General features: G+C 42.5%; 1 protein-coding gene across 2 annotated transcripts in view; it reads right to left on the reverse strand.

Moving 5' to 3' along the window:
* Positions 1 to 23241, reverse strand: part of LOC132141053 (death-associated protein kinase 1-like) — an 83530-nt gene that overhangs the window by 32084 nt on the left and 28205 nt on the right. The window contains exons 3-7 of one of the 2 annotated variants that reach the window (XM_059550211.1): positions 16214 to 16435; positions 12574 to 12712; positions 11604 to 11733; positions 3382 to 3430; positions 3267 to 3293 (exon numbers count right to left, since the gene is read on the reverse strand). In XM_059550211.1, the coding sequence (XP_059406194.1) occupies positions 3267 to 3293; positions 3382 to 3430; positions 11604 to 11733; positions 12574 to 12712; positions 16214 to 16435 (567 nt within the window). The remainder of the gene's footprint in view (positions 1 to 3266; positions 3294 to 3381; positions 3431 to 11603; positions 11734 to 12573; positions 12713 to 16213; positions 16436 to 23241) is intronic. The other variant, XM_059550212.1, reaches the window with a different exon arrangement.

The following is a 23241-nucleotide window of genomic DNA, read 5'->3' on the forward strand; positions in this document are numbered from 1 at the left end:
AATGTTCTTTACAGGGGTGCTCCGATTGATCAGCTACTGAACACTGTTGGCCGATAATCACTTTCGGATGTTTGATCGGCAGTCTCTATAAAGGCTGATCTCATAAACCGACCTCAAGCTGATGACACGCCTGTTTACGGATTAAAGCGTTCCATGAGCGGTGCATCTGCAGCAGTGAAGCAATTGTTTCCACACCGAGTTTGCTGTGAAGCACGTGCTGAATTAAAGTGACAGTGCATTGTTTGTGGTAAATATGAACATGGACTGACACAGAAAATGTAGTAATAACACAATGAATGCATAATTAAAGTCTACTGTGTTTTACAGTCAACATATGAGTTTTGAACCTGGTATAATTTAGCTCAGGCTTGTGCAGTAAGCTATTTTGCAACAATTGCACGACTGTAAAAACAAAAATGCTCTGCATGATTAAACATTTAGGTGAGATAAATATATTTGAAAAAATATGTCTAAAAATACCCCCCCTCCATCCCTCAAATGAAAAAAAAGAAATCCCCTCTCACAAGAGTTACCTAAGAGGGGAATTCATTTTCCATAATAAAATTTCATAATTAAATAAATCTTGATTGGATCATCACTATAAATAATTCTACATAATAAAAAGAAGGCTTTTAAAAGATCGGTATCAGTGATTGTATCGGAAGTTGTAGTCGACCGATATATCACCCGATATTTGGTATTTTTCAAATATCGGCATTGGCTAATAAGTTTTTCTGTTTAGCCGATGTGCTCGAGGGTGGACTTTTATTTTGACAGTTCTGAAAACGGCAGTGCCTGAGAGCACAGTGGTCACATTCTCCCTCTTGTTCACTGTTGTTGTTTAAGTCTGTCTAATAAACATACAGAACTGTAAAACAAAGGAATTAAAATATATACAATAAAAATTATTATAACTATTACTTTTATATTATAAGTATTAGAAAGGCAAAAAATATAATACATTTTAATTTACCCTCAGCATTCAGCAAATACTCATTTATATCGTTAAACAAATCTTTAATGTCTAATGAACATTAAATTTCACAAACCTGTGTGTGAATTTGTGTGTGCATTTGTATCCTGCATAATCGTGTGTACTCTGTGTGACAGGAGGACAGCTCCACTTCACTGCAGATGCACGATCGAAACACTTTAAACTCCTGATTTCAAACTATACTACTTCCCTGATTACCGAGTGCCCTGTTTGTTAAAGGTCCCGTTCTTCGTGATCCCATGTTTTAAACTTTAGTTAGTGTGTAATGTTGTTGTTAAAGTATAAATAATATCTGTAAAATTCTAAAGCTCAAAGTTCAATGCCAAGCGAGATATTTTATTTAACAGAATTCGCCTACAATGAACGAACCATTTGGACTACATCCCTCTAGTTCCTGCAGTAATGACGTCACTAAAACAGTTTTTTGACTAACCTCCGCCCACATGAATACACAAAAAAGGGGGCATGGCCTTGTTGCGCTCCGATGGAGAAGAGGAAGAGCTGCGTTTGTGTTTGTCGCCATTTCGTCTAAACAATGTTATTTTCATCTCCGAGTCCAATCACCTTTGTTTGGGCTTCCCAGGGACGCTGTACTTCGAGATCAATGGTTACAATTTATGTTTAACTCGGTTCAGATCAGGATTGCCAGGTTTTCAAAACAAATCCTGCCCACTTGCTTCTCAAAACTAGTCCAAAACTAGCCCAATCATGTTTCCAGGAGGGCAGCATGCTCTAAGCTGGTGTCGAATCACAACACAGGAACCGGTGGCCCAATCAGAACTCGTTACGTATTTCTGAAGGAGGGACTTTATAGAACAAGGAAGACATCAGCCCGTTTTTATGACAGTGAAAACAGCGGTATACAGATAAGTGAATTGTGTGAAAAATACAGTTTTTTTTACACGTGAAACATGAACATGTTATATAGCACACTGTAAACACAATCAAAGCTTCAAAAAAGCACGAAAAACACGACCTTTAAAGTGTTTACTTTTTTTATTATATTTTTTATATATATACATTTATGAAAAATAATGTATGTTTATTTTCACATTTATTTTTTTATTCATTTTCAAATTATTTACAATTTCTTTAATATTAATTAAATAAATAAAATTCCATTGGCTTTATATCGGCCACTCTGCTTTCCAAGACATCGCTATAAGCTGTCAAAAAAAAAAAAAAAAACAATATCGGTCTATCACTAATCAGCGGATACCGATTTCTGTGAACGGCCTTAAAAATCCTGATCAGAGCACCCCTTGTTCTTTATGTGATGAAATTTAATTTTTTGCCCCTCTTTTGAGCATAGGGTGAAATATGAGCTGGATATTCCCTTTTACTGTTTACGTCAGAGACATGAGGATTTGGTTCTCATCAAAAAGGAGGGTCCCCCTCAGTTCTTATCACAAGCAACAGGCAAGTTCCACTGTTTATATTGCTCTGTGATATGCTTAGTTCCCTCTCACATTAACAAAAACACACACATAGAGAGAAACCTCAATCTTTCCACAGGAAGACAAACACAAGCTTAACAATTAGACGCTGCACCCAGAGGTTGTGGTAATAATCATTATCCATCACATTGATGGACAGGGATATAAATTCCATGTCTTTCTCTATTTTTATATGGCAGTAAAGCACTGCAGTGCTTGGTATTTTTAATGTAATACTTGCATCAAAAGAACTTCTGTGGAAAGAGCTCTTTTAGTCTTTTCAAGTGCTTGAATCTTTCTTTTGTTTCTCAGAAACACTCTGATTTCTCTCCCCAAATGCTCATCTTTTCTCTGCTCCCCTCCGAATCTTTGCCCACTCTACACTGCTAATCCAATTATATTATTATATTGCAGGAATGCTTCTAAAGCAGGGAAACAATTGAACAGAACTCGATGCATTCTCTATGCAGACCATGGAAACATCAATGTCCGATTTGGCACTTGGCTTACTAAGCCTCCTTTTACTTCAAACATCAATCATTATGACAGTTGTTGCACAACGAGAGTTTATTCTATGATGTTAGATGACTGGAAAACACTTCAACTGAAAAACAGTTCAACTTCATTTGCTTCGTATTCAGCTATATTTGTTCGCCATGCCTTCGTTTTACTTCCGAATGTGATTACAGTTATGGTTTGAGAAAAATAATGCAATTACGAAAATGGATGCTATTTAAAGCCAATGTGAAAATCCATAAATGCTTTTAGATTTCATTTGTAATGATATAAACTATATTTACAACATCACAACAACACTGATGATTATGAATACTCACAGAATATAAGTGATCACCCCAATGCTCCTAGAGTTGTACAGAAATAAAAACACATGATTAGCAAATGAAGTGAGGTAACAGCGAGGTCAGATAATGATATAATGCTTATTCTCACCACATGTCTGCCTCCAGGCCAAGTGGCTCGTAGTTTACCACTTCTGGAGCTGCGAACCACAAAATAAAAATCACTTAAAATACAGTCTTATAATACAGAAGAGTTTGGGGTAAGCTGTGGCATATTTTACTTAATTTCTTGTCTTGGCATTGAGAAAAGAGAATCAAATATTTATTTAAGCATTTTAACAATGTTTATAACTTGCACACATCTCTTTAAGTTATATATGTCAGCTAAATGATAAACTTTTTCTAAAAATAATGCAAAGTTTGCAAGAGGAAGGAAGCAAACACCTACCCCACTCCTCCTAACATTAGAACATGCCTGCAAAATGTCTAGAAATGCTAAGTCAATGGTAGTATATTTTGGTGGTTTCTCACCGTATGAGCTGTGAAATGAGTCACTGATTTCAGAGGTTCTCTTACGAGAGCTCTCTCGTACTGCGTCTTAGCTAAGACGCTACGGGAAAAGTCTCTTTTCACGAAATACTGAAGCAAAAAATTATCCTTAATTTTGTATTTTTGTAAAGCGCATTTGCAGCAGTACACAGCCATAGGCGAGACGGCTCGCTCGCTCACTGGCTTGTTCTGCGGCAACTGCACAGCCTATCGAGCGCAGGCTGATGCAACATCAGACCAATAAGGGCGCTTCGCGCCCTTCTTGCCACTTCCCGCCGAAACGGGTGTGGCCCAACCTATAAAAGGAGCTCGAAAAGGCTGACTCACCTGATTTTCCATCTCTTCAGCGAAGCTCACGCATCGCTGGATCACGAGGAAGCAAGCGCCGTCTGGAAGAGCATATCAGCAGGACCAGCCATCCTGAAGCCGCTGGCACCGCCGCCTTCCACTGCCGTTCCTGCTGCGCTATCCGGCGCCCATATCCTTTATAATCCTTGTTCTGTCATAATCTGTGTGTGTGTTCGCCCTGCGACGCACGTTCACAAAAGAGCTGCGTCTTTTTAAAGATGCCTTCGTGCGGCTCGTGCAGAACCCCGCTCAGCGAAGGAGATCGTCATGTCATCTGCGTCTCCTGTCTGGGTGAAGACCATGCAGCGCTCGCGCTCGCTGATGGAGGATGTCCTCATTGCGAGCTGATGCCTATGGTGACTCTGAGGACTCGCCTGGCATACTTCTCGAAGCCTGCATCATCCGCTGCGCCGCAGCGCCGTAAGAAGCGCCGCTCGCAGCGCCTACCAGAACCGCCTCCAGCTCGGCCGAGCTCGCCGGTTCCCTCCGCTTCGCCGGTCCCCCCTGCATCGCTTCCCGATGCTCAGTGTCCGCTGCTTGCCGACGCGTCATCGGAGGAAGTGGATCTCAGGCCCGCGTCGGAGGAAGAAGACACGTGCTCTCTGCTGGCTTCGGGCAGTGAGGGTTGGACGAGCTCCGTGGATCTCGCGCCAGCTGCTCAGAGGCCCAGCAGACGGGGGGATATCGATAAGGAGCTGATGCGTGTACTCTCGTTGGCCGCGGCGAGCCTCGGCCTCGAGTGGTCTGCACCAGCGCCCCCTTCACGTTCCCGGCTGGATGGTAGCTATCTTCCGGATGAGCGCTCTTCCTCAAGCTCAAAACACGCCCCTTTTCTTCCTGAGCTTCACGAAGAAGTGGCGAAGGCTTGGGACGCTCCATTCTCGGCGAGAATCCGCTCATCTGTTTCGTCAGCATTCTCCACACTGGACGGTGCTAAGAACAGAGGCTACCTGTCACTTCCGCCGGTGGAACAGGCTATAGCAGCGCACCTTTGCCCGCCCTCTGCTGGACGGCGGACTAAGGCGGCGTTGCCATCCAAAGCCTGCCGCATGACGTCATCGCTGCTCACACGGATATTCTCTGCTGCTGGGCAGGCTGCGTCTGCGTTACACACCATGGCGACGCTACAGATTTTCCAGGGCGATCTTCTCCGCAAGCTGGATGAGATGGGACCTGAAGCGATCTGTCTCGCGGATCTGAGGAGTGCTTCGGATCTCTCCCTCCGCGCTGCTAAGTCCGCTGCACAGGCCATGGGACGGGTTATGGCTTCCGCTACGGTGGCTGAGAGGCATTTGTGGCTGACGCTTTCTGACATCAAGGAGTCTGAGCGCGCTGCGTTTCTTGACGCTCCGCTAACTCCTACCGGCCTCTTTGGATCTTCCGTCAACGAGTTTGTGGAGAGATTCGCCGAGGACCAGAAAGCTTCACAGGCGTTCAAGCACTTCTTGCCGAAGCGCTCCAGTTCTGCAGCTAGCCGCTCTAGACCGGCCCCACAGAGCTCTCAGTCACGCCCACCGCCTCCTGCTGCGCCATCACGACAGCGTCAGCAACGCAGCTCGGGACCCCGTTCTCGCTCTTCGAGCCGTCGCCCCGCGCCGCGGGAGCCGCGGCAGAGGATTGCGGTGAAGCCAGAAGCCCCGAAAGCATCCTAGCACTGCTGGGAAAGCGCCGGTGTTCGAGTTCCGCTGCGGCCGAGCTCTCACCCAAGCGCGCCGCTGTTGCAGTTCCAAGAGTTGCGACTGCCTCAGTGTTTTCTGCAATGAGCAAGCCTGCACGAGTGCCCGCTTGCCTGCACACAAAAGCCGTTATCACGGCTACCCAGATGTTTCACAAAAACAGCGTTTTTTCTGGTGTCCCGGCCACGGCCGATGGTGCTATAAATGTTGTGACGATGCCCACTCCTCAGTGCCCATCTCCACATGTAAGCACAGCCCTACACACAGGGCCTGCGCTCATAATGTCGACTCAAGTCGGTCGCGCACACTACATAGTAAACGTGCCCACCCCTCAGTGCCCACAATTACTATGTCACACGCGTCATGCGGTTTCTGTAAAAACGAAACCCGTGCACGCTCGTCCGGCCACGGCCGATGGTGCTTTAAATGCAGTGACGATGCCCACTACCCAGTGCCCATCCCCACATGTAAGCACAGCCCTGCACACAGGGCGGGCGCACATAAGATCGACACAGATCGGTCGAGCGCGCCGCATAGTAAACGTGCCCACTTCCCAGTGCCCACATACACTATGTCACTTACGGCGCGGGGCTTCTGTAAAAACGAGGCCCGTGCACGTACATTCTGCACAGGCAGACGGCGAGTTGGAAGTGGTAAAAGTGCACACATGCAGCCCACGGTTACTCGCAGATATATTGAGTCCCACGGGACCCGCTCAGCCTCCCTCCAGTCGGTTAAGCGCCGGAACGGGGTCGAGGATGAGCGATCTGCCCGCTGTGATCAGCGCGCTCCCCGCCTCAGATGCGCAGCACACTCGAGCGCCGCAGTTGCCCAGTCAACGGAGCGCGTGTCACATCCAGCCCTTAGCCATTCATGCGAATGCATGGTCAGCGCTTCCAGGGGTTTCGGATTGGGTGCTAGGCATTATAAAGAGAGGCTACTCGCTACAGTTTTCTCGACGCCCACCGCGCTTCTCAGCGCGCGTCGAAACTACGGTCAAAACAGAAGTAGCACACATACTTCGGGCCGAAATATCGAAACTGTTGAGCAAAGGAGCTGTAAAGCCTGTATCTCAAGCTCAAAGCGAGGGGGGGCTGTACAGCAGATACTTTCTGGTGCCCAAGAGAGACGGGGGTCTCAGGCCCATACTGGATCTAAGGCAGCTGAACAAGGCATTGATGAAACGCAGTTTCAAAATGCTCACGACCAGGAAGCTCCTCGCGCAGATTCGCGGAGGGGACTGGTTTATGTCAATAGATCTGAAGGACGCGTATTTTCAAATACAGATAGCGTCAAACCACAGGCGGTTTTTGAGATTCGCCTTCGAGGGCCAGGCATACCAGTTTGCAGTCCTGCCATTCGGCTTGTCCGTAGCTCCTCGTACGTTTACGAGGTGCATGGATGCAGCGCTCGCTCCTCTCAGACTCAGAGGCATACGAGTGCTGAATTATTTGGACGACTGGCTAGTTCTGGCCCAATCACGAGCGGAGCTCGTGAACCACAGGGCTGTTTTACTCGATCACCTCGAGAAGCTCGGCCTCAGTGTCAATTGGGCGAAGAGTTCGCTGAACCCCAGTCAGACGATCCTGTTTCTGGGTATAGTTCTGGACTCGTGTTCCATGACGGCGCGACTGTCACCACAGCGCACGATGGGCATTCAGCGCGCAGCGAGTTCTTTCCGCTGCGGCGCGACTGTGTCGCTCAAACACTGTCAAAGGATGCTGGGTCTCATGGCCTCAGCATCTCCGGTTCTGCGGCTGGGCCTGCTCCGCATGCGCCCCCTGCAGTTCTGGCTGAAGGCTCGGGTGCCGCGCAGAGCGTGGGCGTCTGGCCGGCTGCATTTCAAGGTCAATCAGAGCTGTGTTGCGGCTCTAGCACCTTGGACAGCGAACGGCTGGTACCGATCAGGTGTAAGCCTGGGGACTTCCCCGAGTGTGAAAATGGTGTCGACGGACGCCTCCACTTCGGGATGGGGAGCGCTGCTCGAAGGCAGACCGTCCTTTGGCCTATGGTCAGAACGGGAAAAGCTCCATCATATCAACTGCCTGGAAATGCTGGCAGTGGAGAATGCGCTGACGCGCTTTTGTCCCCATATCAAGGATCACCACGTCGTAGTCCGTTCGGACAACATGTCCGTGGTGTCCTACATAAATCGCCAGGGCGGTCTCGGGTCCCGAAACCTGTACAGGCTGACGGAACGCCTCCTGATTTGGGCTCAACGCAACGTGCGCTCGCTGAGAGCGGTGCATGTGCCTGGACTGCAGAATCTGGGTCCAGACAGGCTGTCCAGAGGCAATGTCCCTACGGGCGAATGGTCTCTACACCCGCAAACAGTTCGGCTGTTGTGGGAGAGATTTGGCAAGGCGGAGGTGGACCTCTTTGCGTCCCACGAAAACGCTCACTGCCCCGCATTCTTTTCCAAGAACGAAAGCGCGCTGTCACGGAAATGGCCGTGCTGCCCGCTTTATGCGTTCCCTCCCGTCTCCCTCCTTCCGCAGGTGATAGAACGGGTGAGAGAAACGAGATGTTCAATACTGCTTGTGGCACCTCTTTGGAAGAACCAACCATGGTTCCCAGATTTGATGCAATTAGCGGATGTCGCCCCATGACCGGTACCGTTGAGGAGAGATCTCCTCTCGCAGGCCAGGGGCTCGATTTGGCACCCTCAACCGGAGTTGTGGTCCCTCCATGTATGGGCACTCAACGGTTACCCGCTGATCTCGCAGTGGGAGTGCTAAATACCATCACTCAGGCTAGAGCTCCGTCGACACGACGTCTGTATGCCTCGAAGTGGTCGGTGTTCTCCAGCTGGTGCACAGCTCGAGGTTATTCACCCCTTAGTTGTGAGGTGACGGAGGTCCTCTCCTTCCTACAGGAGCTGTTGGATAAGGGCAGAGCCCCATCCACGCTCAAAGTTTATGTGGCGGCCATCGCGGCGTTTTCTGAAACGGCGTCCGGTCAGTCAATAGGAAGGAACGATTTAGTCATCCGGTTCCTCAGAGGAGCTAGGAGGCTGAATCCTCCCAGGCCTCCGTCAGTCCCTATGTGGGACCTCGCGGCGGTTTTGGAGGCCTTGAAGGGTCCCCCTTTTGAGCCTATCCAATCGGTTAGCCTTCAGCATCTGTCGTTCAAGACAGTATTCTTGTTGGCTCTCGCTTCTGTGAAGCGTGTGGGTGATTTGCACGCGCTCTCGGTGAGCCAGTCGTGCTTGGAGTTTGGGCCCAATGACTCAAGGGTCATACTCAAACCTAGGCACGGTTATGTGCCGAAATCCCTCAACACACCGTTTCGGGCTCAGGTTATTGCCCTGTCCGCCCTGCCGGTGTCAGGGGAGGATGGAGACTCGAGTCTTCTTTGCCCTGTCAGGGTTTTAAGAGCTTATGTGTCTCGCTCTGCTGCCTTTCGGCAGACGGAGCAGCTATTTGTCTCATTCGGTGGACGTTCCAAAGGAATGGCTGTTTCGAGACAGACTCTATCCAGATGGATAGTTGACGCCATAGCGTTAGCTTACGCTTCCAGGGGCCTTCAGTGCCCGTTGGGCGTCAGAGCACACTCCACAAGAGGCGTCGCCTCATCGTGGGCGTGGTCTACTGGGATCTCCTTGCAGGATATATGTATGGCGGCGGGTTGGGCCTCGCCGTCTACATTTATCAGGTTCTATAACCTGGAGGTTCCCGCCTTGCAAGCAAGGCTGCTGTCGGTATAGAAGAATCAGGGCCCTGAGGGGAATTCTGAATTCATGAGCGCTAGGCGCTGCCGACTGTTATATGGGCAGTATTGCGTAAGACCCGCATTGCCACATTGGTCAGGCCTTGCCTCGGCTGTGTGATGTCATATTGCCGCATCTACGGATGCTGCTAGATATGGGACGGAGGGTTTTTTCCCCCTTTTTTCTGTCCCGGACTCTCTGTGAGTCCCTCAGGTGACTGTGCACTGTATATCCTGGGCGTTGCTTCAGGTTTATCGGTGTGTGATCCCTGCGCGCACGGCGTTTTACATCGGGTTCCCGTAGCGTCTTAGCTAAGACGCAGTACGAGAGAGCTCTCGTAAGAGAACGTACTCGGTTACTAAACGTAACCTCGGTTCTCTCTAGAAGAGCGAACGAGTACTGCGTTCTCTGCCGTGCGTACGATTCACTCTGGTTCGCTTCGGCGATGAAATAAATCAGGTGAGTCAGCCTTTTCGAGCTCCTTTTATAGGTTGGGCCACACCCGTTTCGGCGGGAAGTGGCAAGAAGGACGCGAAGCGCCCTTATTGGTCTGATGTTGCATCAGCCTGCGCTCGATAGGCTGTGCAGTTGCCGCAGAACAAGCCAGTGAGCGAGCGAGCCGTCTCGCCTATGGCTGTGTACTGCTGCAAATGCGCTTTACAAAAATACAAAATTAAGGATAATTTTTTGCTTCAGTATTTCGTGAAAAGAGACTTTTCCCGTAGCGTCTTAGCTAAGACGCAGTACTCGTTCGCTCTTCTAGAGAGAACCGAGGTTACGTTTAGTAACCGAGTACGATCTCAATCTCTTATGTGTTAATGAGAAAACGAGGAAATAAGTCTGAGGTGTCTGAGAGATGCTCCTGCTCTCTATGCCTGACAATTGACTTAGATATACTACTTATATTATTATGCACTAGATCTGGTCATTGACCAGGGTTGGGAGGAAGCAAGCTGCTCCTTAACCCCAAGGTTAAAAAAAATCGATGAAATTATGCCTCAGTAATGGGCTAATAGTACTTTAGTATTGGATTGGATTAGTATCTTTAAAACCAGGTGTCTAGCTTGAACGAATTCTCCTCCATGAAGCCCGATCGTAACTTTGAGCACTGAAATAGACTACACTGTGGGGTAGCTGATGCTTGACCGTGGCTTTAAGCATTGTGTCTCTATTAAGACTGCTGTATCATCGCTGCCTGCAGCCACACTGGCTGGCATTCAGGTAGGACTGGATGTGATGCCAATGGCATAGAGGGATGGGGGTGGTGTGGGTGTGCATGTCTGTGTGCTTTCTGGGATGGTTGGGGCCTTGTACATATAAAATGTGACTGATAACAGCAGAGCTGACTCAGTAAGATTTAATGAAGGTTGTTTTGAAGTTCTGCAAAATACCAACCCAAACACATCAACATACAATACCATTTAAAGACTGGACACACTTGACTGAAATAATGTTTCTCTTAAAAATTGTAAAGAAAAAAAAAAAAGCCTATGCTTAAACAGAACAAAATGATGTCTATGCCATGAATTTCTGCACAAAACTGCCAAGTGTACATTTCTTAAAAAATAAATAAAATAAATATCATAAAACAAATAAGTAAAGTTTTGATTAGCTTAACATATTTAGTTTCTATTTGATTCCAATTGTATTTTTTTTATGGTTTAGGGGACACATTTTTCAAAATATGTAAAATAGTAGCAAAGACAAAAATATTATACAAATATTTAATAATAATAACATAAAAACAAAAACAAATATAAAACAATATAATGTATATAATGTGTTTATACTTTAAAATACACTTATTCACAATTACGTAATTGTAAATATCTACTATATTATAATTTTAAAGTAAAAATGTATTATTAGTATATACAATTCATGTTTACACTTTAAAGTTTATGTAACTATTTGCAGGATTCATTGGGTCACAAAGCAGTGATCCACGGTGTTTCTTTACAGTTATGTCAAGCTTGTGGTTCAGATTACACATGGAAGAAGAAAAGAGAGGATTTGGAGTGAGGGCCATAACAATAAGAGCACGTGTAATTACAACACATCTCTATAGACTGACCAGCAGGTGACACTGACCTACAAACTCCGGGGTACCAAAGATGTTTTTGAAATCGTTGCCAAAATCGATCTTGTGGGCCAAGCCAAAGTCAATGAGCTTAATGCGTGGGTGAGGCACACTCCGGTTCAACAGCATGATGTTCTCCGGCTGAGAGAGATGAGAACAGAGAAAGAATTGGAGGGAGAATGCAAGAGAGAGAATCAGAAGAACTAATGATAGGTGCAGAACAAAAACACAGCAGGAGTGAGAGAGAGAGAGAGAGAGAGAGAGAGAGAGAGAGAGCAGGAAATCCACAATAACACATGGAAATCACATGCAAAGCTACAGAAACGTTCACTAGAAAGCACAGGCATACTCAAGCCAGGCAGTAACAGATCCCTGCTGGGACATTCCATAGAAACAATCCTTCCTTCAGTGGGCTTTATTCATGCAGGGACTAATCTCTTAAAAGCTCCAATGACTTCAAAATATTTAACAGAAATGTTAGAGAAAGCTGTGTGGATGACTGCTCTGAAAGCAGTGGATCTAATTACATAAACGCTGTTGCTAGAGTAACATGAAGGATTAGAAATAAAATGCTAATAATGAGAAACTCTGTGCCAGCTTGTTTTCTTAATTTTATTTGATTCTTTAGGTCCCAGTTAAATTGGTTAAAGTGAATGTCGGCTGCTTTGAAATTATTTTTTCAGTTAGACTGGTTATTCAGGTTAAGTGGTTTTAGTGGGAGGTAAAAACTCAATCTACATCTGAAACTTTCAAAACAAAGAATACTAATGCGATTCTGCAATAAAACCTGCCAAAAATTACAGTGACTGAATTTATGACCATCCCAGCTCTGGGATGCCCAGCAATTATGTAAAGGGTGGAAATAAGTGGATAACCAGCAGGGAAGATAAAAGCACCTCAATTGATTTGTTGTGGCTGGTCCACAGCGATGCTAATCGCCACAGTCTGCCATTGGGGTGAAACTCAAACATGTCTCAGTACCTTCAGGTCAAAGTGGGCAATCTGTTTGGAGTGTAAGTAACTGACTCCATCCAAGATCTGCTTGAGGAACTCGGTGGCCTCCTCTTCACTCAATGACTCTTTCTCAGCTAGAAAGTCAAAGAGCTCCCCACCTGCCACACTGTATAGAGAGAGGACAGATGTTGACACTTGAAATAGAGCTGGTTAGATGATAATCGTCATTTAACCAGATAAAACTAATTGAGAATTAAAAAGATAGTTCACCAAAAAGAAAATGTTGTCATCATTTACTCACCCTTGCGTCGCTCCAAACCTGTCAGTTTCTTTCTTATGTTGAACATAAAAGAAGATATTTGAAGAATGCTGGTAATCAAATATTGGATGGTCCCCATTGACCCCATAGTATTTCTTTCTCTGCTATGGAAGTGTTTCTCTACTATGGGGACCAACAACTGCTTGGTTCTTCAAAAATATCTTCTTTTGTGTTTGTGTTTAAAAAAACTCATACAGGTTTGGAACGACAGGAGTAAATGATGACAACATTTTTTGGTGAACTATTCCTTTAAGCAAAAGGGTGACTTGGCCAAGACAGCAGCAAAGAACACAATAACTAGTTGCATACAACGGACAAATTAGTAAATAAACAAATTGCAAATTGCAAGAGAAAAAAATCTAAATATTCACAATTAAAATATCAATAGAACTTTTCAAGCCAGAACAGCCAGATGTGGACAATAGATAGAAGACAATGGATAAATAGGTTAGAAAAAAGTGATTTAGGTGGGAATCATAAAGCCTATAAATAAACTTTCAATTAATAAATCAAAAGACCAATAAATAAAATTACTGGAAAATTAATTTTGAAATAATAGATAACAAAAAATAAACAAACAGTAATATATCTCGCATAGAGTGAGTCTAGCTAATTAAACAGTAGAAAGGGATGTTGGCAATGCAATAATCATGGCTTCTGGGAGAGGAGCAACAGGATCTGGCCATATATTTATTCACCAGAAGGAAGCTGCAAACCAGCTGCACGCTGATGACATAATAACGCTTGCTGCTAATGGTGAGGTTAAGCAAGTACAGCGATGAGCCACCCAGCTGTAAAAACACGGCAGGAGATATGTCTCTATTCCCTTCACAGAAACGGACAGAAAAACACCAGCCCCCAACCTGTCCAACAGAAGGCTTGTAGCCAGATTTCTGACTCGTCTAGTCCTCATTACAGCTTGTTCTGGCAAAGATCCAGCCACTTAATCAAGAAAAGACCATCTGAACGACATGTAAAGCAACAAACTGCAATTTAGAGTGCACCCTAGTTCTTCCATATAAGTGCTCATTGTATCAACCTGCTAACTTGAACTTTGTTTCCAGGCAAACTGATAAAAAGATGTTTTCACTTTTGTAAGTTGCGCAGTGCCAGCCAATCAGATTTCATTGTATGCCATTTTTGTATGCCTAAGACGGTCAGTGAACGGATTGTGGGCGGTCCATGAGTATGCCATCTGAGACTAAAAAAAACAACAACAATAACACACTATAGTCTGTAACATCTCACTTCACAATATTAGTTGGCAGCACAAAGGTTTTGAGAAGACGCCAAATGACCTGAAAATGAAACTTGACCTTCAGTTCCGAGGTCAGGATTGTGTGGTTATATCCTTAAGCAAGGTACTTCATGCCAGATGCCTCAGTAAACAAAACAGCTTCACTGATGAGTAATGTGTAAAAAATATGAGCTCAGAACATAGCTGCAGGGACGCCCTTTGTCACATGGTATGAAGCAGCAAAGAAAACCAGTTGGGTGAGGAGACACTTCAAGAGGTTCAAGACATTTCCTTCACATGATCTATGTGTGACAAAACAATTCTGCTGAAAAGGTTAAGGTTCAACATTTCAGACACTGATTCCGTTAAATGCCTACTGTATTTACTAAATGGCAAAATATCAAATTACAAAGCTCCTTAAAGTAACTGCATATTTCAAAACCTATTCTGTTCAGTTAATGAGGAATTACACACAATGCAACGATGAGTGACTCAGTGAAGGCTTGATTATTTTTTAATTTGTCCTTTGGGTCACACTTCAAGTTGCTTGTAATGTTAGACTTTCAGATGTTGTCAGATGTTTGTTTTCAAGTTAGACTGGTTACTCTAGGAAGTGATTCTTGAAGCACAATAGGATAATACTACATCCTATTTTGTCCAATACACACACACACACACACACACACACACACACACACACACACACACACACACACACACACACACACACACACATATATAACATTATATAAAAATAAATAAATGTAATGGCAGTTCAATTTGCAACTCTGACACCAGTCTAGTCAGGATGCAACCCTCATCAAGAGGTGATGTAAAATGGCCTTTACATCTGCATTTTTTTTAGATAACCTGTAATATACACTTAATGAACATATTACTAAAAATAAACTTTGCTTAATCAGTCAAAGGTCTTTGTCTGCCAGTATGGTTAAGAGAGTACAGACATCAATACATATCTTTTCTCTTTGAAAACATTGGCAGTAGTGTATGAATATGCACAGTACAACAGGCAAAACTGGTTCACCTACTCAATGTACTGGTTCTCCTCAACCCCCCACTGTTGACCTTGTCAAGTGTTTGCTTTGCAAGTAAAGGTTGGTGCTACTGAATTCAGTGATAAAGAGGGGTGGAACAGTTCACTGGTTTGCTATAAATAATACTTAAAACAGACATGGTTCAGCATATATTTGTTTCTGTTGATGGATGCATATTCTGGCTTCCCAGACATTACAACTAAAGCGATGAAAAAAAAAAACGTGGACAAACCATTCATCTTGTTCAATGCGAATGCCATATGCTGGATTACGAGCAGTCATTTATTACGTCATCATCCGGTTGGTGATAGTGCGCATGCACAGGCACAAATCCGCACCTCAGAATGCACGCAAACATTAAGCTCTCTCTAAAGTATTGTGTCCAAATGGAAAAAAAATCACACAAAAATTAAGTCAAAATGCCCGTTTGTGTAAGTATCCTACAGCAGACATAGCCAGCTGAACGTAGGCCTACTGTATCAGTGCATTCTCTAAAAGTGACAGTCGCAGTATTAATCGAACAGCAACAAAAAAGAAATCATCCACTGCTCTTGATTGAAAAGCTTTTGTAACTTTAATAAAGAATAATCTTTAATTTATACAGTCCAATATGCAATGCTGTTTTACATTTGATTACTTTATTCAATTTCTCTACCTAAAATATATTGCTAGACCTACCTAAACATTTTTATTTTATTTGTATCTTTACTCTATTGTATTTATTTGTGCTGTTGCTTGCAGTTAGATAGAATATTCTTATTTTTTATTAGAAAGTACAGTTTTTCCATAAACATGGCACATAACGAACCATACCGAAACCATGACTCTAACATTGATAAACCAAACCGTGAAAAAGTTGTATCGTTCCACCCCTAGTGAGAAGCATTTTCAAATTTCTTCTATACATTTATTTATACTATCATGTTCTAGAGCTCTACAAGAGCCAGATGTTCATGCACTACAGTGTGTATTACTAGTCTGAGCTCTTAGTTTTTAGAAATGGAGGCTGTTAATGATTTCATAATTCAGTAAATCCAAGGAGAAGCAATGACTCACAGCTCCAGGATGAGAATGACCTCATTCTTGTTTTCAAACACATTGTGCAAGGTGATGACATTGGGGTGCTGGATTTCCTTCAAGATGCTGACCTCCCTCTCAATGTCCTCTTTGGAGACCCCTCGCCGACTGGATTTGCTGCGCCTTTTCTTGATAAATTTGGCTGCATACTCCACTCCAGTGCTTTTATGGCGACATTTCTTTACCACGGCAAACTGACCACTGAAAAAAAAAATAAACAAAACAGTCCTTAGATATGACAAAAATCATTAACAACCAAATATTCAAGAGCCTGGTTATTCAAAGAACATGAAATATTTTACAAAATAGGACTAAATACAGTACACACACCAATATAAAAGTCTTAACATTAAGCAGAGGTATAGAATTTCAGAATAGTAATATTCAGAAATTGACATGATGCTCCAAAATTAGAAGAGAAGATTAATATTTAATGTGTTCGTTCAGTTTTACTCTTCTATAACATATTGCCAACAGGCAGGACTCAAATTTTCCCCTTTGACATGTTCTCATCTCAGTCTCTGTAAGTCACAACATGCATTCTGAACCACTGCCAGAAACCAACAGTCACCCAAGCCGAACGACCACAAATCGCCAACAAAACCATGTCAGGATGAACATCACAACCACATTAAATGATCACTACTATCAAGCCATGTAACAATGTAAGAACTCCTCTGAATGACATAAACAAGGTCTAATACGTCAGCAGATTAAACACAAAGCAGCATGATAGCTATGTTTTCCCACATGCTGTAGATATTCAGTGTTGTTCTATGGATAATATTATCAGGATAACAATGACTCCCACATTATGCCATTCAAAAGCATCACAACAAACACACCAGTATTATACACCAACAAGCACATTCGGGCCCCTGAAGCGTATAACTCTGCCAAGCAAGCAGCATATATTGTGAGGAATTTCCTAGGATAGGAAATAGGATCCTCTCAAAATCTCAAAGCAAAATTTCTGCCCCTTATTTTAATGTGGCTTTTATACAGCTGTTGGGAGGTTTCTTTCTACGGAAATAACAATAGCTTTTGGACAAAGAAACAAAAAGCTAAACAACACAGGAAAGGAAAAGGAGTCCTTGGGATGGGGTTTTCTGATGCAAATACAAAACTCAGGGCCTCTATTCTTGCCTGCTCCACCTTTTGTCACCCAGACAGCAATCAGGCCCCACAGCAACGAGAGACAGTACATTTGCATTTTGTCTGGGGCCTGAAAGCTTGAGAGAAAGCAGACATCCTCCCTGGGTAATCTTAAAGGAGTAGTTCACCCAATAATGTAAACTGTGTCATCATTTAGTTACCTTCATGCAAGTTTAAAATGCATTTGACTTCTTCTATGTAACACAAAATATGAATTCCTGAATTGCCATACATTCTGGGAGAAACCTGAACAAGCTCTAACCTGACTGCAAGGTATGTCAAGTCCTGCCATGATAAAAGGACAAGCAGTAGAAGAGAACCACAAGTCACAACACACACAAACTGACATGACAGGATCCAGTCCTTCTTCTGTCTTTATTAGAATTTTTATTTGTACTTTCATTTTACTGTATACAGATATAGACGCTACATGCTATATATTTCTTATCTTATTATATGTATTTATGTTAAATGCTTATTTAAATGTTTCTATGCTTTGGCAATAAAATATATTATTTTACCATGCCAATAAAGCTACATTAATCTTGAATTTCTGAAGAATGCCCTGGCCACTTTAAAGGTGAATGATAACTGGGGCTGACAAGTACAAAAAAAAAAAAAAAAGACCAAAAAGTACAATAAAATCAGTTTCTACGTAATTTATTCTAAAGAAACTAGACAGCCTGTGTAACAAACAGACTAAAACAACAATCATAATTCACTGCTAAACTTCACCTTCAACAGACTTTTAAAAGGATAGATCACACAAAATTCCAAACAAAAAAATTCTGTCATCACTATTCAACCTTATACAGGTGCTGGTCATATAATTAGAATATCATCAAAAAGTTTATTTATTTCACTAATTCCATTCAAAATGTTAAACTTGTATATTATATTCATTCATTACACACAGACTGATATATTTCAAATGTTTATTTCTTTTAATTTTGATGATTTTAACTGACAACTAAGGAAAATCACAAATTCTTTATCGCAGAAAATTAGAATATTGTGAAAAGGTTCAATATTAAAGGCCTTTAAATGGTCTCTCAGTCTAGTTCTGTAGGCTACACAATCATGGGGAAGACTGCTGACTTGACAGTTGTCCAAAAGATGACCATTGACACCTTGCACAAGGAAGGCAAGACACAAAAGGTCATTGCAAAAGAGGCCGACTGTTCACAGAGCTCTGTGTCCAAGCACATTAATAGAGAGGTGAAGGGAAGGAAAAGATGTGGTATAAAAAAAGTATACAAGCAATAAGGATAACCGCACCCTGGAGAGGATTGTGAAACAAAACCCATTAAAAAATGTGGGGGAGATTCACAAAGAGTAGACTGCAGCTGGAGTCAGTACTTCAAGAACCACTATTCACAGACATATGTAAAACATGGGTTTCAGCTGTCAGATTCCTTGTGTCAAGCCACTTTTGGCACTCAAGCCACAACAGACACCGTCAGAAGAGTCTCACTTCATAAAGGACTGGACAGCTGAAACAATTACCGTCCAAATAGGGCTTATGACTGACATGGTAGAGAAAGAATTGTTGAATGAGCTTGTTATTTCGGTTTTCTTTGCATACAAAGAGTATTCTCGTAGCTTCACAATATTACGGTTGGTCACACAGACGTGCCGATATTCGGTAATCGGATATATCACGATAATTAATATCCATGGTATTGTTTTCGTGGGCACTTCAAAATACAGAGAATAATTATTTATTACAAATTATTCTGAATTTTTAACATACTTTAAGAATACTTCCATGAAAACTTAAACTGGTCACAATGCACTCCGCTGTATGTTGCGCCGAACACACGTGTGCACTCTAATGTAGACAAGCCCAACACGGATTAGAAGTGCATGACGGAGCCATGTCCGATAGCTCCCCCCTCAACAGCCCCCCCCCACCCCCACATTCTCCCAAAACAGCTCATACTACTGTTTCTTTCGTGAGGGGGTTGACGTTAGGAACGTTATAGAACGTATAATTTGATCAATCTGACGACAACTTAGAAACTCTCCTGAAGTGTTCCCACTTTTGTGTGCCATATGCATCAGATGTTTAACCAATGATCCGTGGCGTCTGAGGCTGAGACTATTTAGGGACCAGCACTGCCCCCAAAACTCTCTTAGATTGCTTATATTAAGTTGCACTGGTATTGTCTGTAGACTGTTATACTAAATAATAAACAAATAATATTGCACAGTCTTGGCAAATTTTATATTTCAGTAACTGAATCAAAAAAAGTCTGGAAAATCAGAAAGACATGCCTCGTGGTTCTGACAGCATAGCTTTTGGCATTCAGGCACATCTAAATGCTTTTGTCAGTGACACTCCTCAGTAGGAGCAGGGCATGGGTCTTCAGCGGTGCCAGTTTCCATAGCAGTGCTGGGGGCAGGGCAGTGGGAGAGGAGGGGGTAGTGTCAGCTAGAAAGAGGCCTGCGGAGCACAACGGTCCACAGCAAACATCGTCACACATAGCTCGGCAATCAACCAGCAATAGACACGGCATATTTTCCTCTTATACGAGTCAGGCAGTTCCCAAAGTCCTTTTAAGAGCTATTTTTGTCTGCTTTGAATGGCAGATGGGGAAATGTGTGTATCAAGATGTCCGTATGGCAGGGCTTTTGTGTTCCTGAAATCTGGAGCGCTATGGTGATGAAGAGCCACAGCAATCACAGCGGACATTAAAGAGCTTGCCCAGAGGAAGTGCTCTTCAGACTGGGCACAAGAAACACATACAATATGGGCATAAGCTGCAAGATTTGGACAAGACACAAGCCCCCATTATCAAGGTTGAAGCTGACACGGCATCCATCTAGAGTTTGGCATACTGTATTTATTTATTTAAATACGGTGTTGTGTATTTAAATTTTGTCTGGTAAATAAATAAAGGCATAAAACTTTAATTCATTTATCTAATCAAATCAAAATTAAACAAACTCTTCATTTTTTGGCAAACAAAGTGATGCACAACAGGATTTATGGTTAAAATTAAAATCCACTGAAAATGCATGTACGGTATACTCTCCATGTCCAGAAAGCATCATCAAAGTAGTCCATTTGACATCAGAGGCTCAGTTAGAATTTGTTGAAGCATCGAAAATAAATTTTAGTCCAAAAAAACGACTTTATTCAGCATTGTCTTCTCTTCTGGGTCTGTTGTGAGTGCGACTGCTGTGACTGTTGACGTACGACGCTGTTATTGGGCGCACCAGAAAACAAGTCAGCAGTGTCGTGAACGCAATCACAACAGACCCGGAGAGAAGACAATGCTGAATAAAGTCATAATTTTTGTTATTTTTGGACCAAAATGTATTTCCGATGCTTCAAAATATTCTAACTGACCCTCTGATGTCACATGGACTACTTTGATGATGTTTTTCTTACCTTTCTGGACATGGACAGTATACCGTACACACAGCTTCAATGGAGGGACTGAGAGCTCTCGGACTAAATCTAAAATATCTTAAACTGTGTTCCGAAGATGAACCGAGGTCTTACGGGTTTGGAACGACATGAGGGTGAGTCATTTATGATATTTTTGGATGAACTAACACTAAGATTCTGTATATGATAATAGGATAGTTTTTTTTTTTCAAATGAAACTGTAAAATGCTCATGAAGTTTCAGTATTTCTCCTTCAAAATTTACTAGAAATTTTAGAATAAAAATTGTTTCAATGTAAATCCGACTAGGGCTGGGCGGTATATTGAGTTTGTATGATATTGATATATTCTTTATAAGCGATTATGGTATGAGGCAATATATCGATATACAGTAGTTTAATACGAGGGCATTTGAATAATAGCAGTGGACAGAGTGAGCTGCTGCAGGGAAAGTGCATAATCTAATTTCTTCTAAACATTAGACATGCTTTATATTAAAGGCTTTACAATAACTCCTAGTTGAAAGCGGCTTGCCCTATCAGATGCTCTGACAGACTCATGCCCTGCTGACAGACGCTACCAGCACTGTTTAATGCTGTTTTCCTCAGTGTATAACTTACATTTCACAAATATATTCTCCAACTGTAAACGTTAGAAAGAAATGGAAATATTTCCATTTTGCTGTCAGTAGCCTTCTGTATACGATTGTCCGCTAAACAGATGGAAAGCAATAACGGTTTTAAATTTGTCATTTTAAACCTACAAGTAAGTGCATTTTATGATAGCATTATGCAGTAATGGGATAATCCAAAATAAAATGCAATTAATCGGTGTTCATGTTTATTTACTTATTTTTTTAGTTTAGTGAATTTAACTTCTGCTTTAAAATGCATTTTTTGTTGTTGAAATGTTTCAATGTTAGAATGGTGAAATGTTTCAATGTTAGAATGGTATGAGATTTTTTTGTATTGATTTTTTTTAAATATTTTTTGCACATAATTGATAGCATAGCCTAGTTTCACTATATTTGTTTTCATTGCCTTTAATTTAAACATTGTTTTATTGGACAACATTGCATTGGCATGATGTTAACTGAATGGATGTGTTTGAACAGAAAAATGAAGAATAGTCCAGTTTTTGAGTGATTATGTTTAATAGACCTATCATGTTTGAATACACATCAGCATTAATTCAAGTCATTGAACTTTGCCCTTTAACCTACAAGGTTTAAAACACTTTCCACAGTCATAGGAAATGCAACTACAGAACACCTCATGAACCCATTTACATTGTGCACCAGAATACACAACTTCTTAGAGGGCTGATTACTCCTTTACAAGATAAAGATAAACGCGGCTTTGTTAAGACTAATGTGAGTAGATCAGACCCACTGGCAGAGTATGTGATAGATTGACAAAATAGATATTTTCACCCTCTCCAAGAGCGCTCCACCATCAATCCATCTCGAGTACAGTTCATGTCAACTGTCCATAATATAACTGAATATTGAACAAGAACTCATGTTAAACATATTTAGCTAGTTTGATAGAGAAGGATCACTCAAATCAGAAAGAATGTGAAGTTTATGATGGACATGTGCGGGAAGTTATAGTTCTCTAGGAATTGGAATTGGTTCCTTCTAGATACTGAATATTTTTAGGTTAAAGCATGATTTAAACATGTACAACACTTATATGCAATCACTCTCTCAATAATGCATTCAAACAAATGTAATCTAACAGTGCTACTACATCTGAATCTGATTTTGAATGAGCAGAAAGCTTAAATGTCAACAATCCATTCAGCAGAAAATTCTGCTCTGTAATTATTCCCATAGGATACTAAGGAGAAACCCCACATGCTTTAAATGCAAGTTACACTCCCGCTCAACCTCAATGAGGTGAAATAGCCAATCATTAGTAATGACTTAATTTGCATGTTTATAACTTAAGGACACATCAAAAAATGATGTAAACAAAGAGGGCCAGCAGTTTAGTTTTTACAGCCAGACACACTACTGCAAGGGATCATGTTGTTCTTTGTTACTTCTTTGCAAAAAGGCTTCCAACTTTTGCAGTGAAACTTGAGCCAGGTTGTGGAGGAGGGCTGGAGAGAGAGATTGTGCACAGCCTCTGTTTCCCTTTTGCGGTCTGTTTTCTGAGTACCTATCGTTGTCCAGGCCCAACTGAATAGATCTTTAGGCCAGGAGAGCCAAGAGAGAGATTTGCATTACTCAACCCAAATGGGGTTGTTATGCTGATCTGGAAAACCACATTTGCAGAGTGTTTGTTTGATTCAGCAGCACATTTATGATTTTAGGCACCTATCTCATCATGCATACCTTTATTATAAGGATCTCTTGTTAATTATTGGTGTGCCCTAGCACCTGATAAAGTCCAATCCCCATTCAAGCTGAGAAGCATGCAAATTCTCATAGCGTCATTACACTATATTCA

This window comes from Carassius carassius, chromosome 5 (assembly GCF_963082965.1).
Source record: "Carassius carassius chromosome 5, fCarCar2.1, whole genome shotgun sequence".
Lineage (NCBI taxonomy): Eukaryota > Metazoa > Chordata > Actinopteri > Cypriniformes > Cyprinidae > Carassius > Carassius carassius.